A 21,180-nucleotide genomic window follows, 5' to 3' on the forward strand; every position below is an offset into this window, starting at 1 on the left:
AAATAGCCAGGCGTTGTGGTGGGCGCTTGTGGTCCCAGCTACCTGGGAGGCTGAGGCAAGAGAAACGCTTAAGCCTAAGAGTTTGAGGTTGCTGTGAGCTGTGATGCCATAGCACTCTACCCAGGGTGGCATAGTGAGACTCCGTCTAATGCTAATGGCTTCTAGTGAGTAGAGGCCAAAGATATTGCTGAACAAACATCCCATGATGCACAGGACAGTCGAATGACAGAATTGTCCAGCACATGATGTCGGCAAAGGTGATGTTGAGAAAGCCTGCTCTCAAGGGATGACTTCATGGTTGAGACAGGGAATCTGAATCAAGGGTGATATACTAATAACTGTAACTATTATTTGTGTATCCTCTGACATGTCACTGAGACTCAAGTTTTGCCTGGATAGATGATTTTACTCTCATTTTAGCCACAAGAAAATTAGCTTGAGAGGTGAGGTTATTCATCCAGATTCTACCTTGTTCCAAAAATCTTACCCTAGGTTTCCATGTTAGAAATATGTTAACATAGCCTAGACCTCCATGTCTTTATACTGTGGAGGTGAGCGTGGATGCACCTGTTTTAGGCTGGACCTATTGCTGCCAGAGATAGCACAAAACGCTGGGTGACCTCACTCAGTCAGACAGTCCTAGAAGTAAAACATGGATTCCCAAAGTTTTCTGGCCAGAAAAGTGTGTTACTACATATTTTCAAGCAATTCTGCTTAATTGCTGCAATATTCTGTTCTCTTTGATCTACCTCCCCAGCAATGTTGATTCCTTTCTCCTCCGTGTGTCTATTTTGTATGCACATAATTATTTCAAGAGTCACAATAGTGGTGCATGATTGTGGATTTGCCCAGCTATTTGCTGTACTGGCCTGTGTGTTTCTTGAAGGCAAGCATACTTACTTTATGGGTCTTTGTAAGCTTTACCCTCTGTAGGCGCTCAGGAATATCTGTTGAATTAAATTCTTTTTGAGGGAAATGAGTAGGCATAATTCAAAACATTTTTTTTTCCCTAAGATCTTGTTGGCTAGAAAATCTGCATCTTATTTTTAAGGCATATTAAATATACTTAGCCATATGTCTTACTTTTCCGTGATGATTTAGGATGGTTGTCTGCCAGTGTTGTAGCATTTTGAACTACAGAGAAAATATTGAATTAATTGTGTTGAAGTCATAGAGGGCCTTATTTTGGCCATGTGTGTGCATTGGTTTGAGCCTATTGCTTATGTAACATGGCCATGGAAAGTGCCCCTTTGCTCTGTTTTAAATTGAGTCAGTATCTTACCACCTGGATTCTTGGCCAAGCAGTTAGAACTTACATCTGATAGGGAGAGCATGTTCATTTCCTCCTCCAGCTATCAGCCTGTTTAAGTCTGTGTGACTTGGTTAAGAATTCAAAACTCAAGATCAAGTGTTAAAAAATAACTTTCTGTGGTGTTGAAGCATTTGTGTGTATGTGTGTGTGTTTTATAAAAAGCTTAGGGATCTAGTTTCTGGTTTCTAATCTTTTAAAATTATGAATAGTGTTGTGATTTTGTTTAACTACCAATCACTATCCAAAGTTGGTCTGGACTTCCATAACTTATGTGTTTTCCTGGTAAAATTTAATGTTTTTTCTCATTTAAATAATACTTGGCATTAGACTTAGGTTAAAAAAATAAATATTATATATGTGTGTATATATATAAAATACAAAAAGATGTTAATATAGAAGGAAAATGTGTCTACATTGCCCATGTCTCACCCCAAAGAAATACATGTGTTAACATTGTATTTTTATCTAGAAACATGTAAATACACAAAACATAAATTTGTAGATTTGGGGGTCTTCTGAAAATAGGACTATGTACTAAATGCCGTTTTGGTGAGATTTTTCTTTGGGTCTCACAGTGTATCATGGACTTTCTTTTTATACTACATATAGATCAAGTTTACCATTTCAATGTGTGCAAAGCATATTTTGGTGTGCTTCATTAAGCCATGCTTTGAGGATGAACATTTAGATTGGTTTTAGTTGTTCTCTATTTTATAACATATTGATAAATATACATTTTAGTGAACATCTTCAGATATTTTTCTTCATATAGAAGAAAAGTGTAGAAGTAAAGTTGTTGGCCCACATAACATATCTTTTTAAGACTTTATTTTTTTATTTTTATTTATTTTATTTATTTTTTTGAGATAGATTCTCACTTTATCACCCTTCACTTATCTTTTTTTTTTTTTTTGTAGAGACAGAGTCTCACTTTATGGCCCTTGGTAGAGTGCCATGGCATCACACAGCTCACAGCAACCTCCAACTCTTGGGCTGAAGCGATTCTCTTGCCTCAGCCTCCCGAGTAGCTGGGACTACAGGCCCCCGCCACAACGCCCGGCTATTTGGTTGCAGTTTGGCCGGGGCTGGGTTTGAACCCACCACCCTCGGTATATGGGGCCGGTGCCTTACCGACTGAGCCACAGGTGCCGCCCCCCACCCTTCACTTATCTTACTTGAACTTCTACTGGCATTGTTTATTTCCAGCACCAGATTCAAATTCCAAGTATGTATTTTAGAGGGCAATAGGGAGTGGTGGGGACTGGGTTAAACTAGAAGGGTTTATTTTGTTCAAAGGGAAAAGTTGCCATTCTTCTTTGGCCTGTTGCTGCCATGTTAGGAACAATTTTTAAGTTTTCAAGAGAATCCAGAAGATTGGATTTTTTTCTTTTAATGAACTTTATCAATTTTAAAATGTTGGTTCAAAGCTCTTTCAAAAATTTCTATGAACCAAACAAAACACATCTGGGAGCCATATTTGGTCCTTAGGCAATAAGCTTGCAACCTCTTGCTTATGTATTTGTCTGTCTCACTTACTATCTTTCTCACTTCATCTCTTCAAGAGGATTAATCGCATGCTCATGTTTGTATTCTCAGGACCCAGGGTAGTGACCAGTTCACAAAAAGGGTCAAGAAATCTGTGTTGAAATGAATAATAGTTCTGGAAGTAGTTTAGTTTGGCACTGTCATCCTAGTAGGTTTTTTAGAGGCCCATCTGGTGACAGCGCCCCAATGCTAGTTGTGAAGAGCTGGAGAGAGAGTGTATTTTGACAGCTGATCATAATTGGAATATTTTGTCTCAGGGCCCCTGCCTGCCGAGTCTTAGAAGTAGGTGCAAAATCATATCTTGAAATTGATGTTCATATGGATATGAATTCCCGGTACAGGAATAGAAATCTATTCTCTTGCACTTAAGTGATTTTATTGTGAATTGTGTGGCCTTACAAATAAAAGAATTTTATATGTACTACTTAGAGAAGTTTTAAATACGGTAGGAAAGTGCCTAATAACACAAATTGTTTAGCTATTCTACAGATGAATCAGGACCCTAACTTTTAACTCCAAGAGTGAACCTCTAACTCTGAGGGCAGGCCTCTGTCCTTCCATGCCAGTGTTACCTGTAGAATTTTGTTTTCTGAGAACCGGAGCAGCGTTTCTTACTATCTTGCCTGCATAATGGATTGTTCTGCATTGCATAATTCACATCCGCTGCCAGGTTTGCTGCACGAGGAGGAGAAAAGGGATTCAGGTAATCCAGATTAGAAGCTTAGTCAATGCAATCTTTCTATCAAAGAGCAAAGCATAGCAGGGCCTTCATAAAATTAAAACCATAAAGTTGTCAACAAAAGCCCAACATGGAGCTGACATTTTGCTAGGTTTGGTTTTGTTGTGTGTCTCTTTTCTCCTCCTCTCCCCTCCATTCCCATATCTGAATGGAATATTCCAATAGGCTGTCTAGGAATTCAAATTTTAGATAGGATATTCTGTACATAATTCAGAACTTCAGATGTGAGATAAAACTGAGGAGATTTTCATGTTTAGACTACTGTATGCCCTGATCTACTTCTTTCATTTATGACAAGTACTTTTGGGGCCCCTGGGAAGCTTCCCAGCTTGGTGTGAAATTTGACTTGTGTCTGCTACTATTACATATTCCACCATAAGATGTAGCACAGAAAGCATACGGCCCATGGTGTTTTAGGCTGGGTGATCACTGATCAGACTTCTGAGCTTTGGTCTTTGTTAAAGAGAGCAGTCTGGCCATGCCACAGACCTACAGTTGAGTGTCTCCACAATGTATTAGATAGAATATTTTAAATTTCAGCTGAGATTAGCAGGGCTCCCTAGTTGGCCCTGAGTGAATCAGAAATGCATGTGCAATAAATGCGTATTGCTGTATACCATCAAAGTCGCATGATTGTTTATTATACAGCATTACAGTGGCAGTAGGTAACTGGGACAGTGGAAGTCTATGTGTAAATTGCTAACACTTGGTCAAAAACTAGGCCAGTTTGGGACTTTAAACCAGGAATTTATGTGAAGATAGAAAAAAAAAGTCAGTAATCGTTCCAACTGAAGAACATCAGATGCAACTATGATACCTGCATCCAAGGATGAGTCCTGGCTTCTGCCTATTTGAACCTGCGAGCCACATTTATTGTTCCAATACTTTTATTTTTCTTTTTAAATTAAAAAAAAAAAAGAAAACTCTAGTGAATACACAAAGCGTTATCTCAATATTGACATGTTATACACACATCATTATTGACAAGAGACAAGTCGGGGGAATAAGATGCCCAGCAAAGTAAAAATTTCGGTAGCTGTTGCCTATTTATGTGTCTCTAACTCTGTGGGAAAATACTGCCATACGGAAGAAAGGCCTTGGCTTTCCTAAGCAGTGTGAATCTGTTTCTGTGACATTTTAGCTAAAAATGTAAGCTTAAGCTATTCGCTATGAAATAAGTTATCTCCAAGAATGATAATTGTGAGAAGGAGCCATTAATGGGAATATGATAGCTGGTGTGACTGTTGGAAGCTTTTTTGGTGAAAGGCTGATCCATAGGGTTTAATAAAACATGGTGAGTCACTCTGTTGCCTGAACTCTGGAGGGAAGAAAGACACTTGGGAAAAGGCTGCAGGGGGAATTTGTGGTCTTGTGCACCTGTTACCAGGCACTTACATTCGCCTGATGGCTGCTAAAGGATTGCAGGGAGGGCTACTTGGAGGAGAGGATCAGGTTTGGAAACAGGGGCCCACAAATTGGATTTGGGTGACTGGAAAGTACATCCGAATTACGTGCGAGAGTTTTCAGGTTGTGGTTGCCTGGGGGTGGCTTCATGAGTGATTCTGACTCATGTTTCCCTGCTCAGCACAGTCTTGATGGCCCATCTGCAATGAATCGTCCCCAGATAGCCACTGAGTTAGAACCAAACAGAGTGTTGGTAAATATGGGGATCACAAGACCCCAGCCCAGACCTATGCGATCAGAATGCTGGGGGATGGGCCCTGTGAATCCGTTGTGTTTAAAGAAGTCCTGGCTGATGGTGGGAAGTGCAAAGTTTGAGGCTTAGGCTTTCCAATACTGGCCTTTTCAATTTCAGGTTACTTAATAAATGATAGTAACAGGCACTACTGTACACTTGAATGAACACTGATTACCAGAGGTGATCCAGGATAGAAAGACACGTTATTTGAGAGCAGCTAGTTCTTACAGAGAGCAAAGCTGGGGTGTATGTGCGTGTGTGTGTGTATACGAGGCCATTTTTGTGCTTCAGGGTCCTAGTATCAGTCTGCTAATTTAGAGGGATCTTTATACTGTCCAGTATTTTATCCTCTAGCCACATGTGGAGCTTATACATTTAAAATGTGGCTATCATGGCTGAGGAACTGAATTAAAATTTTTTTAATATACACAGTAGAACCTCTAGTTGACCACCTTCTTAAATGGACCTAATTTTCATAGACTGGACATGCACTACATGTGTGTATCAGTGCAGTGTAGGCCTAGTTCCTTACGTCGACCACCTCTGTATGTTGACCAGTTTGTTACAGTCCCTTGGGTGGTCAACTTACAGAGGTTCTGTTGTAATTAATTTAGGTAGCCACATGCGGTTAGTGCCAACCATACTAAAAGGTACAGAAGACAGTGCTGCCACAAATAGTGAAGACAGTCATAGGTCTCTGATGTCCAATCCAGCTGCTCCAACACAAGATTGGAGCGACCCATTGGGTTGATGCTTCTTAAATATGAAGTTTGGGATAGATGATGTTTTGGTGTCTCCTTGGCCTTTTTCTTGCTTTCTTTTTTTTTTTTTTGACACAGAGTCTCACTATGTCACCCTTGGTAGAGTGCTGTGGCGTCACAGCTCACAGCAACCTCAAACTCTTGGGCTTAAGCAATTCTCTTGCCTCTGCCTCCTAAGAAGCTAGGACTACAGGTGCCTGTCATAACACCCAGCTATTTTTTTGTTGCACTTGTCATTGTTGTTTATTTGGTTCTGGCCAGGTTCTAACCCACCAGCCTTGGTGTATGTGGCTGGTGCTGTAACCACTGTGCTATGGGTGCTGAGCCGGCCTTTTTGTTTTTTTGTGGAGACAGAGTCTCACTTTACTGCCCTTGGTAGAGTGCCGTGGCGTCACACGGCTCACAGCAACCTCCAGGTCTTGGGCTTATGTGATTCTCTTGCCTCAGCCTCTCGAGTAGCTGGGACTACAGGCGCCCACCACAACGCCTGGCTATTTTTTTGTTGCAGTTCGGCCGGGGCTGGGTTTGAACCCACCACCCGCGGTATATAGGGCCGGCGCCCTACTCACTGAGCCACAGGTGCCGCCCCGGCCTTTTTGTTTTTAATCAATGCATTATCTATGACAGTTTTCTTAAAGCAGCTAAGTATATGGTAGCATGCCAAGTCTCCCAAATGAAGCAGTTTATGTGGAACAGTTGGGTTCTGTGAGGCTGAGGGTGATGTTTCTCTTGTTGACTGGTCTGTACCCAACATCCAACATAGTGGCTGCATATAAAGGATGGTTGAGGGCCGCGCCTGTGGCTCAAAGGAGTAGGGCACCGGCCCCATATACTGGAGGTGGTGGGTTCAGACCCGGCCCGGGCCAGAAAATGTAAAAAAAAAAAAAAATGGATGGTTGAAAGATAATTTCAACTTGAATATTTTATGCAAGGAGGGAGACTGAGCTACCCTGTGAAACTGTTGTGTCGCTGGATGCTTTAGTTACAATTGATTTAAAAACCTCAACTAAAATGGCTTAAACCACAAAGGGGGATTAAGGGAGGCACCTATTTAAGAATTTCAGAAGAATGGAGTTTCAGGTAGGGTTTTATAGGATGTGGGTTTGCTTTCTCTGTGATTTGCTTTGGCACTGCCAGTAACCCCCTATGGTGCCCATAGTCACTACTAAGGGGGACATACCACATATTTATAGTGGACAGGTTTGATTCTCTCTGTTTTTTTTCTCTGTCCTTCCTCGGGACTCAAGGTGGTTTTTCTTATTTGCAGATGGATAACCATGACAAAGGGGGTGACGTGCATTCTTATTCACAGCCTGGGAGAGAGAGGCCCAGAGGAATGTCACCTGCTGAGAGGCTGAGTTTTGCACTCCCTTAACCAATTGTTGAGACTTATGCAAATCAATGTCCACCTAAGTCGGGGGATGGGGCCAGTCCTCATCTGGGCCTTGTGACTTTTGCACTAGAGGGAAAACATGGCTCCCTGGAGAACAGGTGGGCACCGTTAAGGGAGAAGCTATGGAACAGGTTGGTCAAGTAGCCCAGTGATTCCCACTTTGACACCTACCTCCCACGTGATAATGGATTTAGAGGGGGATTGAAATGGACAGATGCCATGGGAAATTCAGTTGTAGTTGGTTATAGATGATACAAGAGCAGACTCCTTGGATATCAGTTTTAACCATAGGGGCTGAAAAATAACAGCTCCTATTTATCGACCCTTTGTTACTTTCACCCTTGTCAGACTCTTTACAGACATTATCTTATTTTTCTTCACAATAGCTCTTCATGGAGATGTTATACCATTTTAGTAACGAAGAAACTGAGTCTTAGGAAGGTTAATAATTTACTTCAATTGAACAGCTAGTAACCTGCCATTCTAATCTGGTTCTAACTCCAGAGCCTGTGCTGTTAAATAGTATTCAAGACCAGTAGCTCTCAACAGAAGAGGGGATGTTTTTTGCATTCCCAGGGAACACTTAGTAACATCTGAAGACAGATTTAGTTGTTACAACTGGGAAGTGCTTTGGGCACATGGTGGGTAAGAGCCAGGGGTGCTGCTAAACATGCCTCAGTCCACTGGACAGCCCCCACAGCAAAGAATGATCTGCCCCCAAAGCCAGTAGCACCAAGATTGGGACCCTACTGTCCAATTCTCCTAGAATCTCCTGCAAGTCGCTTACTGTCTCATCAGCCTTTCTTGTTTTTTTCCTTAGTTCTCACCTCCCTTTGAAGTTAGCGGTCTGTTTATTTTATGAACCACTAGAGTGTAATTGCTTGAGGGCAGGAACCTGATCCCTATACCAGTAAGAATCTTTATACGTTAACCACCGGGAGACTGTGACCAACTGGTCAACATATGGAGGTGGTCAACATAAGGAAGTAGGCCTACACTGTACTGATACATACATGTGGTGTGTGTCTGGTCTATGAAAATGATGTCAACTTAAGGAGGAGGTCGCTGCAGGGAGGTGGTCGGCTGTGGAGGGTCTACTACATTCTGCTCTTCTTGTGGCCAGGCAGAGCTTGGGACTGGCAGGTGAGCAGCGTAACATTTGTGGAATGAATGGCTGCCTTCTTGGAGTGGTACGTGCTTTTAGATGTGGATATGGCTGGGGAGGATCTGAGCATTCACCAGAAGCTTTGAACAGTTCTGGGGAACTATGGAGCACACTGTGGATTCCCAAAGGGAAGAGTGAGAGGCAATCAGAGAATAAGTTCTCATTCTGCTGGCAGAGCATGGCAAATAATGACTTGAAAGAGACAAATGGGAGGTGTGTAACTCAACCCATGTTGAGCTGAGTGAGATGAGTCTGGGCTCCGGTGGCTGATTAAGACCCAGAGCGTTCAGAATGCAGGGACATGCACAGGGGGTCACCAGCCCATCAGTGGCCACCAAAGGCCACTTTGCTTACCCTCTGTGTGCCTCAGTTTCTTTGTCTATACAAAGAGATAATATTAGTACCTGTTCTCTGTGCCTGACTGGAGGACACATAGCTCCGTACTCACTAGTTTTAGAATCCCAGGATTTCAGTCCTGGCTATTAATACCCTGGCTGGAAGGTGGAGAGGAGGATGTCACCATTAGGCAAAGAGAGCATGGCCAAACGCTGTTAACCAGCTATAAAATCTTTGGAGGAAAGTCGTCTGCTTTTATTCTGGTGGTAGCAGAAAGTTAAAAGTCAAAAATATGCAGGGGCTGCTATGTATTTGTATGTTTGGGGCAGGGAGTGTTAAAGGTATTTTATTCCAGGTCTGTAAAAAAAGTGACAGCATTAAATGTGCTTGTCTACCCCCCACCCCCATCCCCAAAGTGTCCCGCCTTGTCTTTGTCTGATGCGTGTGTGTGTGTGTGTGTGTGTGTGTAACACCACCAGCAGGGACCCTATCTCTGACCAAGATCAAAGGAGGGAAAATAAATGAATCCAAGATAAAGCAATTTACAGATGACTCTCAAAACACAGTAAGGATGTTTGCTTTTTCTTCTCTGCTGCTGCCTCTCGGCATCCTTGCTTGACTGCTCTGATGGCTTTCTCGTCCTCATTCCCATCTGCCTAGCAGTCTTTCTTTTCAAAGTTAGGAAGCCTTCCAGCTCTCACCTGCCCACCTTGTCCTGTCACCTGCCTGTCAGGCTGAGGAGAGAGGAGCCAGACGATGATGACAACAGTAGCAGAGCTTGATTTAGTAGCTCCCAAGTCTGGCTGTGCTCTGAGGGCTGCCTGTATTCAGTCTTACTCCTCAGCACAAGCTGGGAAGTGCGTGTAACATCTCTCCCAGTGTAGAGGTCAGAACTCGGAGCCTTGAGATGCTGTTACACATCCTTGGTTTCCCAACTGAGTCAGTGACAGCAGTAGGTTTCCTGCAGCTTGGGAATCCTCCAGGAGTGCACAGGATGCTTCAGTATTACTTGGTGGCAGGTGGCAAGATCCCCAAAGGCTGCGATGCACCATTGGGTAGGTGACATGGAATTCAGTTAGAGGGAATCTGGGGTCCGTGCCCCTCTGTGCATCCTCTGTCAGGAGGAAGGTGTCTGTGCCTCAGCAGCCTGTTCTCTGATTGCAGCCCAGAGCTTCCCTGTTTCTCCATCTGTGGCTGCGCCCTGCGCGTGTCTAGACACACGTGCTTACATCTTCCAGCGCTAACACCCACTTTCTCTGCAGGGTTCCAGGTATTGGAATTTATACTTCATGAACATAGCAAGGTTCTATTCAGTATTTCTTGGCAAAGTATACACGACACAAAACGGACTGTTTTAAGCATTTTAAGTGTACAGTTCAGTGGCATTAAGTAAACTCACATTACTGTGCAGTCACCACCACCATCCATCTCCAGAAGGTTTTCATTTTCCTTGACTGTCACTAGTCCCCTTTCCTCCTAGCCCCGGTCACTTCTGTTGAGTTTCTGTGTCTGTGACTTCTACTCCAGGTACCTCATATAATATAAATGGAATCATACATTATTTTGTCCTTTTGTGCCTGGCTTATGTCATGCAGCATAATGTCCTCAAGGTTCATCCAGGCTGCAGCATGTGTTGAATGTCCTTCCTTCTGAAGGCTGAATAATATTCCATTGTGTGCATATACCACATTTAATTCATACATTTACCTGTCAGTGGCCATGAGGTTGCTTCCACCTGGTTTTTGAGAGTCTCACTCCCGTGCCCTGAGTAGATTGCTGTGGCATATCATAGCTCACAGCAACTTTAAGCTTTTGGGCTCAAGCGATCCTCTTGCCTCAGCTTTTCTATTTTTAGTAGAGATGGGGTCTTGCTATTGGTCAAGTTGGTCTCAAACTCCTGAGCTCAAGCCATCTACCCGCCTCGGCCTCTGGGAGTGCTCTTCCACCTTTTTTATTTGACACCCCCCCTCCCCTGCGGCCCTCAGAAACAAGTGCACTCAGACTTTCTTGATGTCTTGGCCTCCTTTCTTTGCTTTTCTTCCTTTCTCAGCTTTGCCTGGCTTTCCCAGGACTCTTGGGAGCACTGCTTAGCTCATATCTCCAGCTCGAGAGGCAGGGAGTATGTTGCCAGCGTATCACTTTGCCAACAACATTTCCTTGTTGCTTCTTTGCAAAGGCTGTGCGTATATGTCATCTGGTCTTCAATGCCACTACGCAATGTTTCTCTACCGTTCCAGGGTATAGGCTGCATACTCAGTAGTTAGGTGCACAGGAGTTCAAATATTATGGGTTGAAATCTGTCCCCACTGCTTCCTTGCTGTGTGACCTTGGGTACATGATGTGACTTTTGCGAAGCAGCAGTGAGGAGAACAGACCTGCAGGATTGATATAAGGATTCAATGAAAGGACACAGTGAACTCTCAGCCCGGGATGTAGAGCAGAGGCAACCCTGAATGACTGATGGTTAATATTGTATTAAGTTTGTCAGTTTTCCTCCTTTGAATCTGATAACTTGATTTTAGGTTTGTGGAGGCACTGAATTGACTACGTAATTGACTCAAAACACTTCTGTTTAACACTCTGGGTTTTTATCTTCTTCCCTGGCACTGCCACCTCCTCTCAGATTTTATGGAGCTGAATTTGTTGGACCAAGTTAGGTGGAGCATATTTGATGGAAACACATTCTAAGTATACTGTCTTTATGTCCTCATGTTATTTCCCTTAGATCTCTTAAAGTCTGAATTTAGTCACCACTCTCTGTAGGAAGCGGCAAATGATTATAGAGCAATTAAATGATCCCTGAAACTTTAGCATTCTAGAATGATTGATGTAAAGATAGGATAGATAATGCAGATAGATATTTTCCAATAAACTTTATGTCAGGGCAGTTGCAGTCAGTTTTTCTCTCCCTCTCTTTTATTTATTTATTTATTTATTTATTCATTTATTTATAGACAGTCTCACTCTGTTGCCTTCAGTAGAGTGCTGTGGCATCATAGCTCACAGCAACCTCAAACTCTTGGGCTCAAGTGATCCTCCTGCCTCATCCTCCCAAATACCTGAGACTGCAGGCACCCACCACAATGCCCAGCTATTTTTTCTATTTTTTAGTGGAGACAGGATCTTGCTTTGCTCAGGCTGAACTCCTAAGCTCAGGCGTGCTACCCACCTTGGCCTCCCAATTTGTCGCAACCGCATAAATTTTTCTCTCTATTGTTCTAGCTGTGAAGGTGATCAGAGTTAAGCCACTAGAAATTTATTGCTTATATATTTTTTGGTCTATATTTATTTCATTTAATTATGACTAATAGCTATGGACTGTTTAGCATTTACATAGCCCTAACTGTGCACTATACTTTGCTAGAAAAGCTTTTTATGAATGTATTTACTTCCAGTCATCTCTATGAAATGTTGGTGTTACAGTTATTCCCATTTTATAGAGGAGGAAGTTGAGGCTCAGAGGAGTTATGGTATTTTCTGCCATTGATGTTAATGGCAGGAAAAGCTGGGAAACAAACCAGCTTCTCAAGTCCAGGCTGGTGCTTGGCTGTGCCCACAGTTTGAAGGAAGAAACAGAAGCTTGCAGGGCTTAGGGGACTTCTAGTGTCAGCAGAGCCAGGGCTTTGCATTCAGGTCCTTGATACATCCTGAGCTGATTTTGCCTTACTGCAGCTGTCTTGATTTTTCATTTGGTACGTATGCATTATGTCTTTCTGTGTACATTTTTCCAAATCAAGGAACACATTGACATTTGACACGGCAGTTAGGAGAATCCCTGCAAATGGTACAACGGGCCAGTGTGGCTGCTGTGGGGCCAGCACTGTACATGGCACTTCTGCTTTTATAAGTGTTCCAGGACCTGCTGCTTACTAAGGCCAGGGCCTCAGTCTCTTCATCTGTAGAAACAGTGGAGTATCATATTTATGGATATGAAGGTAAACTGTAGGAATTTGATGAAAAGTTATTACTAGCTGTCTCCAGGACATCATCTTTCTGCTCTTTAGGTGTCAGCAGGGGGTCACACGGGCTGAGAGTTTGCAGTCATTCACGGTGGGGATAGAAGTTCCTGAAATGGTGGTCGTGCTCAAGGCTGACCTTTGAATTGTTTCAAAAACTGTCCTGATGCCCAGTCAGGTTTCCTGTCTCAATGCTAGAGCTGTATGAACTTGCACGGGGACCTGGAGGCTAGATCCACTTGACCAGAAGAGGAGTAGGTTGGGCCTTACCTGGAAGACATGGTATTCCCCACACCCCTGGGCCCTGTGCTCTTTTATTTTAAAATAAATTATTTTTTGTCATTATGGAGATCTGGTGGGGGTGGGTGAATAGGACATAGAAATGGCTGAGTGGTGACTGCTTTGGGCTTGGTTTTCCCCTGTGAGATTAGGACACAGGTAACACCCACTCTTAGGGTTCCAGGCAATAGAACTTGTACTTCTTGAGCATAGCAAGGTTCCATTTTTTTTTTTTAAAGGCAAGATTGATATAACATAAAATCTACCATTTAACCCTATAACCATTCCTCTAGGCTGCACAGATACAGAAGCAACTGTGTATTCTGAGGAAGAGTTTGTGTAGGGCTAGGAGTTGAGCACTCTGCCCTCTTTAATGTGATGTTTGATGCAATGTGGAGTGACAGTTATTGATGCATACTCTAGAACGGTGGTTCTCAACCTGTGGGTCGCAACCCACAGGAACTGTATTGAAGGCTCACTGCATTAGGAAGGTTGAGAACCACTGCTCTAGAGTCAGACCATCCTCTGGGTCTGAGTTCCCTATCCACCCCTGACCTTGGGTGATATTTATAACCTCTTAAAGCTTCAGTTTTCTTATCTGTGAAGTACCTACCTCATAGAATTGTTTGTGAGAATTAAATAATTGCATGAGAAATATTCATTGAAGTGCCTAGTACACAGCAAGCACTTAATAAATATTAGCTGCTATTATTGTTTGATCCAATAAGCAATGGTATCTGTTCAGCAAACGTGTACATTGTGATTGTTATGTGCAAATGAAGGTGCTAGATTTCACAGGACTCACAGTTGAATGAAACATGCTGGCTTGGCACACGTAGCACAGTGGTTACAGCACCAGCCACATACATGAAGGGTGGCTGGTTCGAACCCAGCCCCAGCCAGCTAAACAACAGTGACAACCGCAACAAAAAATAGCCAGGTGTTGTGTGGGTGCCTGAAGTCCCAGCTACTTGGGAGGCTCAGTCAAGAGAATCACTTAAGCCCAAGACTTGGAGGTTGCTGTGAGCTGTTATGCCAGGCACTCTACTGAGGGTGACATAATGAGACTCTGTCTCAAAAAAAAAAGAAACATGCTCTCAAGGGATCAATCCTGTTATTAAACAGTAATCAATTAAATTGGTAGCATTTCTTCATGTTCTGTTAAACACTTTCTGCACCTCTTGCTAATCTAATCTTCAGTAAACTTAGAGGTGGATCCTATTTTAAATCCCTATTTTATAACCATGGAAACTGAGGCCTGGAGAAGTAAGCAGAGCTGGGAATTCTAGGTCTGTGTGACTCTATGCTTGAGCCTCATGCAGCCATGTGTTTCTGAGCCCCCATAATTTAGACGTGGCTGTCGACTCTGCTTTGTATCGTGGAGGGGTGGGGTGGAGGGATTTAAAATAGCGCGGCTGGTGTTCCCAGGAGGAAACTGTGCTGTGAAGATGGTTTGTCCTCAGAGTCACAAATGGCCTTACAGAGGAGGTACTCTTAGGCATTAGCAGGATATTTGTTAGGGATGGGGTGGGATGTTATTCTGAGCAGGTGCAAAGGCCAGGAGGCAGGGAAATTCCAAGTGTGCCCTGGGCCCAAAGTGTCTGGAGTTGAGGAAACCTGTCAGGAGGTAATAGAATGAGATAGCACATATCCTTTACCAGCCTGGCAGAATTTCATTAACTCTTGGTCTTGAAATGATTTGATAAAGCCTTTTTGGAGAGTATTTGGGGAAAACCCCCATTAAAAATAGCAGCATTTTGACCAATCTTTTTACCACTAGAAACCTATTCTCTGGAAACAATCAAACTCATAAATGATATGTCTAGGACTACGTTCTCTATAGCATTGCTCGTAAAGACAACAATTTGACGTTGACTTACATGTGTTGCAGGTGGTTGAAAAATTATATAGCACCTCCGAATGGTGGCATGTTTTGTAGTCCATTAAAAAAATGAAGAGGTGGGCGGCGCCTGTGGCTCAAGGAGTAGGGCGCCGGTCTCATATGCCAGAGGTGGCAGGTTCATACCCAGCCCCCGCCAAAAAAAAAAAAAAATGAAGAGGCTTTCTGTGGTGTGACATGTAAACAGATGATACATTAAATGAAAAATGCAAGAGATAGCATCTATAGGACAATCCCATGTTTATGACACACTCACAACTGACCTGGGTAGGAGTGTTTGTGTGGGCCTTAAAAATGAAAAGGTCTGGAACAATGTGGATCTCTTACCCCTGGCTACCTCTGAGGAGGGTGATTGGTTTGTTTGGGAAGTATCTGGTTTATACCTATTTTCCTAGTGTAATTATCAGTAGTGTCCTTTTTCAATCTTTGGTGTCCTGCTTTGGATAATGAAGTAAATGGTTATCCTTCCTTCCACTGAGGATGAGAATTGGGACAAGAGAAATTGGAAACTGGCTGTCATACATATGACTTCCTGGCGTAGTTTACAAGTGACTATTACTTCTATAAGGGAAACTGGGGATTATGGCCCTAATACCTTGTATAGTGGTTCACTGTTGAGCCACCATTGCATGGTCATTACCAAGGGAGAAGTGAGATATCTTTTTGTTGTTGTTGTTTGGATGTGTGAGCATCTACTCTACTTAGATATAAGACTTCAATTAAATTGGGGAATATTTTCATTGTCTGAAAAAAGTGTTTATCAGTTGCCACTAACATCCTTTTTCAAACATCTAGTGGGAATTTCCTTCTTTCATTTGACTTCTAGGTAGTTGAAGTTCTTCTTTGGAAAAACAATATACCTTTAAAAAAAAATTTGCAGAACTGTGGACTTCCCCACCCCCAGGTTCCTCAACATAAATTTAGACACAATAGGAGTCAAAATTATTAAATGAGGTGCATGCAAAACTATTGACCTAGAGTGGGCTTCAAAGTTGGCTGGATTCCTCTTTTCTTTGCTACCCTAGAGGAAATGGGGATGGGTGGGAAGTAGCTAGAGTTAAAAAATAGCAGTGATTCAGATTTACCAGACATTACAGGGCACCTTTAATGTGCTAGGCATTGTGCTGGGTGATACCACATCTATCACCTCATTTATTCTTTTTTTTTTTGAGACAGAGTCTCAAGCTGTCACCCTGGGTAGAGTGCCGTGGCATCACAGCTCACAAAAACCTCCAACTCCTGGGCTCAAGTGATTCTCTTGCCTCCGCCTCCCAAGTAACTGGGACTACAGGCGCCCACCACAACACCCAGCTGTTTTTTGATTGCAGCTGTCATTGTTGTTTGGCAGGCCCAGGCTGGATTCAAACCTGCCAGCTCAGGTGTATGTGGCTGGTGCCTTAGCCACTTGAGCCACAGGCGCCGAACCATCTCATTTATTCTTTACCAAAACTGTCTGCATGTATAATTATTCCCATTTTATACATATGAAAACTGAGGCTCAGAAAAGTTCAGTCCTGGCCAGTGGTACTTCTGATTCAAATCAGGCTCCCTTGATTCGGAATTTTTTTTTTTTTTCCATAGAAAGCAGAAAAATAATTTATTCCAAAAGATGGCAGAAGCAAGAAATTCATCCCGAAAATACTTTGGTATAATTCTGTTGGTACAGATCTTTGCTCTGAACACGCTCTCCTACTGACAGCCCCACTGGAATCTTGTTTGTCTTGCAGCAGTATTTAAACTCTTTGTTGATTCCAATGCTGTAAAAAGACAGGAGCCATCTTCAAATCTGCAGAGTCCAAGGAGAAACTAGCATACTTCTCAGAAGAGCATCTTCTATTTCAGAAGAGTACATACACAATTTGTGGAGTCAGCACAGTACAGGTGAAGTAGGCATGTAATTCATTAAAGTGTAAAAAAGTAAAGAAAAAAAATACTGCATTGAAGAATAAGACATTCAAATATGGTGTGAATGTTTAAGGCAGCTGATGTCCAACATAGGCAAGTCAAGGAAGACACTCTGGGTTTGGAAGTGATTGCTTCTAGAAGGAATTCTCTTTTCGTGACCTCCAAGACTGAGCACTGTCCAGCATGTCTTCTTCCTCAAGGCCAGTGATACTTCAGATACCAGATGGTTTCATTTTTCAATTGTGGTCCAAAGAGAGGGTTGAGTTGGGCCAGAATTGCAATCAGCCAAAAGAGATAACAGCAAACTGAACAGGTCACCAACATGGTGATGATGACTCCCCGGTTAGGACCCTTAGGGATGAACCAAGGCACAATGAAGCCGATGAAACCCCAGAACACGCTCATCACAATAAGAGGCACCGTGAGGCCGTGATACGCCATGGTTTCCGCGGAAGCCGCCAGCCACAGCCCCAGAGCCTCACTTTGGTCCCACCGGGAAGTCCCTTGATTCGGAATTTTAATGCTGGCTCCACTCCACTCAATTTCCTCAGCCTCTGCACTATTGATGTCTTGAGCTGACAACTCTTTGGTGCTGGGAGCTGGGATCGGCATTGTGAGAAGTTTACTCACATCCTTGACTTCTGCCCACTAGATGCCAGAAACTCCTGCTTTCCTGTCCCCAGTTATAACAACCTGAAAATGTCTTTAGATATTGCCAATCCTGGGGAGGCAGGGAGGACAGAACAGTTTCTGGTTGAGAATGACTCTGCTATACCGACGTGGAGGATCATCAGTGAATCTAGACAAATCAAGAGTTAAGATTGGGGCCAGGCACGGTGGCTCACACCTGTAATCCTAGCAACTCTGGGAGTCAGAGGATCGCTTGAGCTCAGGAGTTCAAGACCAGCTTGAGCAAGAGCAAGGCCCTAAAAATAGAAAAATTATCCAGGCTTTGTGGTGCACATGTGTAGTCCCAGCTACTGAACCTAGCAGTTTGAGGTTGCTTGCTGTGAGTTAGGCTGAAGCCATGGCACTCTAGCCTGGGCAACAGCGTGAGACACTGTCTCAAAAAGTAAAACAAGAGTTAAAACTGGGTGAGCAGAGGTAGAGACTCCTCCAGGTCTAATTTCCTTTGCTTTTCTTTGCATTTCATTTTTGTTTTTTACCTGGGGGAACTGTAAGAAAGTAGCTAGACTTCATATTAGCCAATTAATAGTGACTGTGGTCAGATGTTGAAAAGGTGGAAATATTGGACGTTGCTTAGTTTTTGAATCTTCCTCATCCTCTGTTCCTTTTTGCCCTGGTCAATCAGAGATGTGCTGGAACTATGAAGGCTCATGTTATTAGTTCCATGTGATTCCATTCAGAGTTATAGCAAGAGGCTTTGAAAAAATGCTGCTTAGAGCTTTTGGTGGAAATTTCTAGTGCCGCGTGCAAGTATGTTCACTGGGCCACTTAATGGCTCGTTCCTGGGAAATCTCCTTTAAGTGTGTTAGGAGTCTAGCCATCTGTTTCTGTGTCTCAACCATTTCCACCTCTGCTTTTCTGTAATTAGCTGGTTATCACTGATCTTTGTTTTGTGTTTCAAGGTATGGCTGTTTGAAAGACACATATTTGTAAGAAAAACTTGGGAATGAATGTTCACTGGATGACGTATCAAGTTGAGTAGATCCTGGTGTAATCCTCTGTGGAAAAAAATTACTTTTTAAGATATTGCTTGATGAGTTTCCAAGAAAAATGTTACTTAAAGTTTTGGCAAATTAAAGTTTGTATGCATTTTAAAGTTGGCTGTTTCAGGTTAAGTGACCCTGTCTCTCTCTCTCTCTCCCTCCTTCTCTCCCTCTCTCTGTCTCTCTCATCACACACACACAATTTTTATACAAATAGGACTGTCTGGAATCTGAGTCTTTTTTCCTCAGCAGCATCTCTGGGATCTGCCATCTTCTCTTCATCCTTTTAGAGTTTAACTTGATGTAACCTGCTTAAAAGAGGGAACAAAGATATCCCTTTGTTCTTAGCATCAAAGCTTTTATGGATCTACAAGAGCTCCTGTGGTCTGGCCCCTGCTTTCCTGGCCTGTCTCATGGTGCAAATGCTGTTTCTTTGGAGCTCTTTCAACGCTCTGTACCCAGGGGCCTTTGCACGTGCCTTTCCTCTTTGCCTGGATACCGCTCCCTGCCTTGCATCCCTAGCTAAGATCCCCTCATCCTGCAGATCTCTGTTCTCACAGCCGTTTCTCCAGGGGGCCTTGGTGACAGGGTCTGATCTTGTTGTAGGCTCTCAGAAGGCCACGTTTCCCTTTTTCAGCACTCATCATGCAGTTGTATTTTTATGTGATTTGTGGTTCGGTGAGTTGTGTCTCTTCCTCCTAATGTTCAACTGTAAGACTCATGATCGTCAAGGGCATCATTGTTTTTTAATTCCCTACTGGATTGGTGTCTAAGCATGGTGAGTGCTTCCATTTTGGATACTCAGTGACAGAGGGGATGAAGAAAAGACACCTTCTCTGGGTCTACCAGATGTCCATGTGTACTTGACTGTGCATGTGCATCAGCTGGGGATGCAAATCCTGATTCACTGGGTCCAGGTTGGGCATCTCTGAGGAGCTCCCTTGTGATGCTTTTATAGTGAGAGTGTGAAACCCAGTGAGATCCAGAGCACAGTTGAGGGTGGTGCAGCCCCACCCCTTCTGTTTTGTGCTTTTCCCTCTCTTCTGGGTGAGGACAGTGTAGCAAGCACACTGTAATGGTCATGTCCTGTGGCTCCTCACATATGTTCGTGCTTGTCTGTAGTATAGTTTCTGGGTTTTTGTTTTGTTTTGTTTTTGAGACTCTGTCACCCTGGGTAGAGTACTGTCATGTCAGACCTCACAGCAACCTCAGATTTTTGGGCTTAATCAATCCTCTTACCTCAGCTTCCCAAGTAGCTGGGACTACAGGCACCCGCCACAAAGCCTGGCTAGTTTTTCTATTTTCAGTAGAGATGGGGCCTTGTTCTTGCTCAGGTTGGTTTTGAACTCTTGGGGTCAAGCGATCCACCTGCCTCAGCCTCCCAGACTACTGGGATTACAGGTGTGAGCCACCGCACCCGGGCCCCATTTTCTCCTTTGTGGCAAGCTCATCCTTATTATTGCCCCAGAGCCCTTGATAAATGGTCCTGAAATGTTTCCTCTGAAGCAACAACAGACGTACTGACAACAGCTGCTTAGGATGCAATTAAGGAATTTCTTTACAGCCCTTGCACCATTTTCTTATCTTGCGCATTTGTGCAGTTGGGTTTCCTCTTCTTCACTCTCATACTGCGCTGGTGACGTGCTAGATCCAAGGGTTTAGAGTCAACCCCTGATTTCTCAGGCATCAATTAGGTTTTGAGTGTCCTGCTCAGCTTTTCTGCTTCTTGGTTTTCTTTCTTTCTTTTTTTGTAGAGACAGAGTATCACTTTACCGCCCTCGGGTAGAGTGCCCTGGCGTCACACGGCTCACAGCAACCTCTAACTCTTGGGCTTACGCGATTCTCTTGCCTCAGCCTCCCGAGCAGCTGGGACTACAGGCGCCCGCCACAATGCCCGGCCATTTTTTGGTTGCAGTTCAGCCGGGGCTGGGTTTGAACCCGCCACCCTCGGTATATGGGGCCGGCGCCCTACTCACTGAGCCACAGGCGCCACCCAAGAAATTTTTTTTTTTTTTTGAGACATAGTTTCACTTATTAACCCTCCGTAGAGTGCTGTGCTGTTACAGCTCACAGCACCCTCCAAATACTTGGGCTTAGGCGATTCTCTTGCCTCAGCCTTCCCAGTAGCTGGGACTACAGGCGCCCGCCACGACGCCCAGCTATTTTTTTGTTGTAATTTGGCCGGGGCTGGGTTTGAACCCACCACCCTCGGTATATGGAGCTAGCGCCCTACTCACTCTTGTTTGCAACTTGATTCTTGCTTGTTCATTAATAATATAGGAAAAGAGTCCATGTATCATTGGGATGGACACCACAGTGACCAGGGGCTTACAAGAGATAATGAGGTAGAACTAATGAAGTTTAACGAAGACAGCGCCTTGGCCTCCCTCCCTCCCGAGCACCCGGCATCTGCACTGTACCCTGGGTGCAGTCAAGCTCAGTAGACTTTTTGTGAAATACATGTTCTTCACAGAGAGGACTGCCAAACTAAAAACAAACTGAAACAAAATTGAAAAACTC

General features: G+C 43.5%; 2 protein-coding genes across 21 annotated transcripts in view; one reads left to right on the forward strand and one right to left on the reverse strand.

Annotated features, from left to right (window-relative positions):
* MAGI1 (membrane associated guanylate kinase, WW and PDZ domain containing 1) overlaps positions 1–21,180 on the forward strand; it is a 705,209-nt gene that overhangs the window by 11,622 nt on the left and 672,407 nt on the right. The window lies entirely within an intron of this gene.
* On the reverse strand, positions 16,663–17,617 carry LOC128592578 (V-type proton ATPase subunit e 1-like). Its single transcript, XM_053600575.1, has one exon. It carries the CDS (start codon positions 17,600–17,602, stop codon positions 17,186–17,188), a length of 417 nt encoding a protein of 138 aa, XP_053456550.1. The 5' UTR covers positions 17,603–17,617; the 3' UTR covers positions 16,663–17,185.

Source organism: Nycticebus coucang, chromosome 8, assembly GCF_027406575.1.
Source record: "Nycticebus coucang isolate mNycCou1 chromosome 8, mNycCou1.pri, whole genome shotgun sequence".
Lineage (NCBI taxonomy): Eukaryota > Metazoa > Chordata > Mammalia > Primates > Lorisidae > Nycticebus > Nycticebus coucang.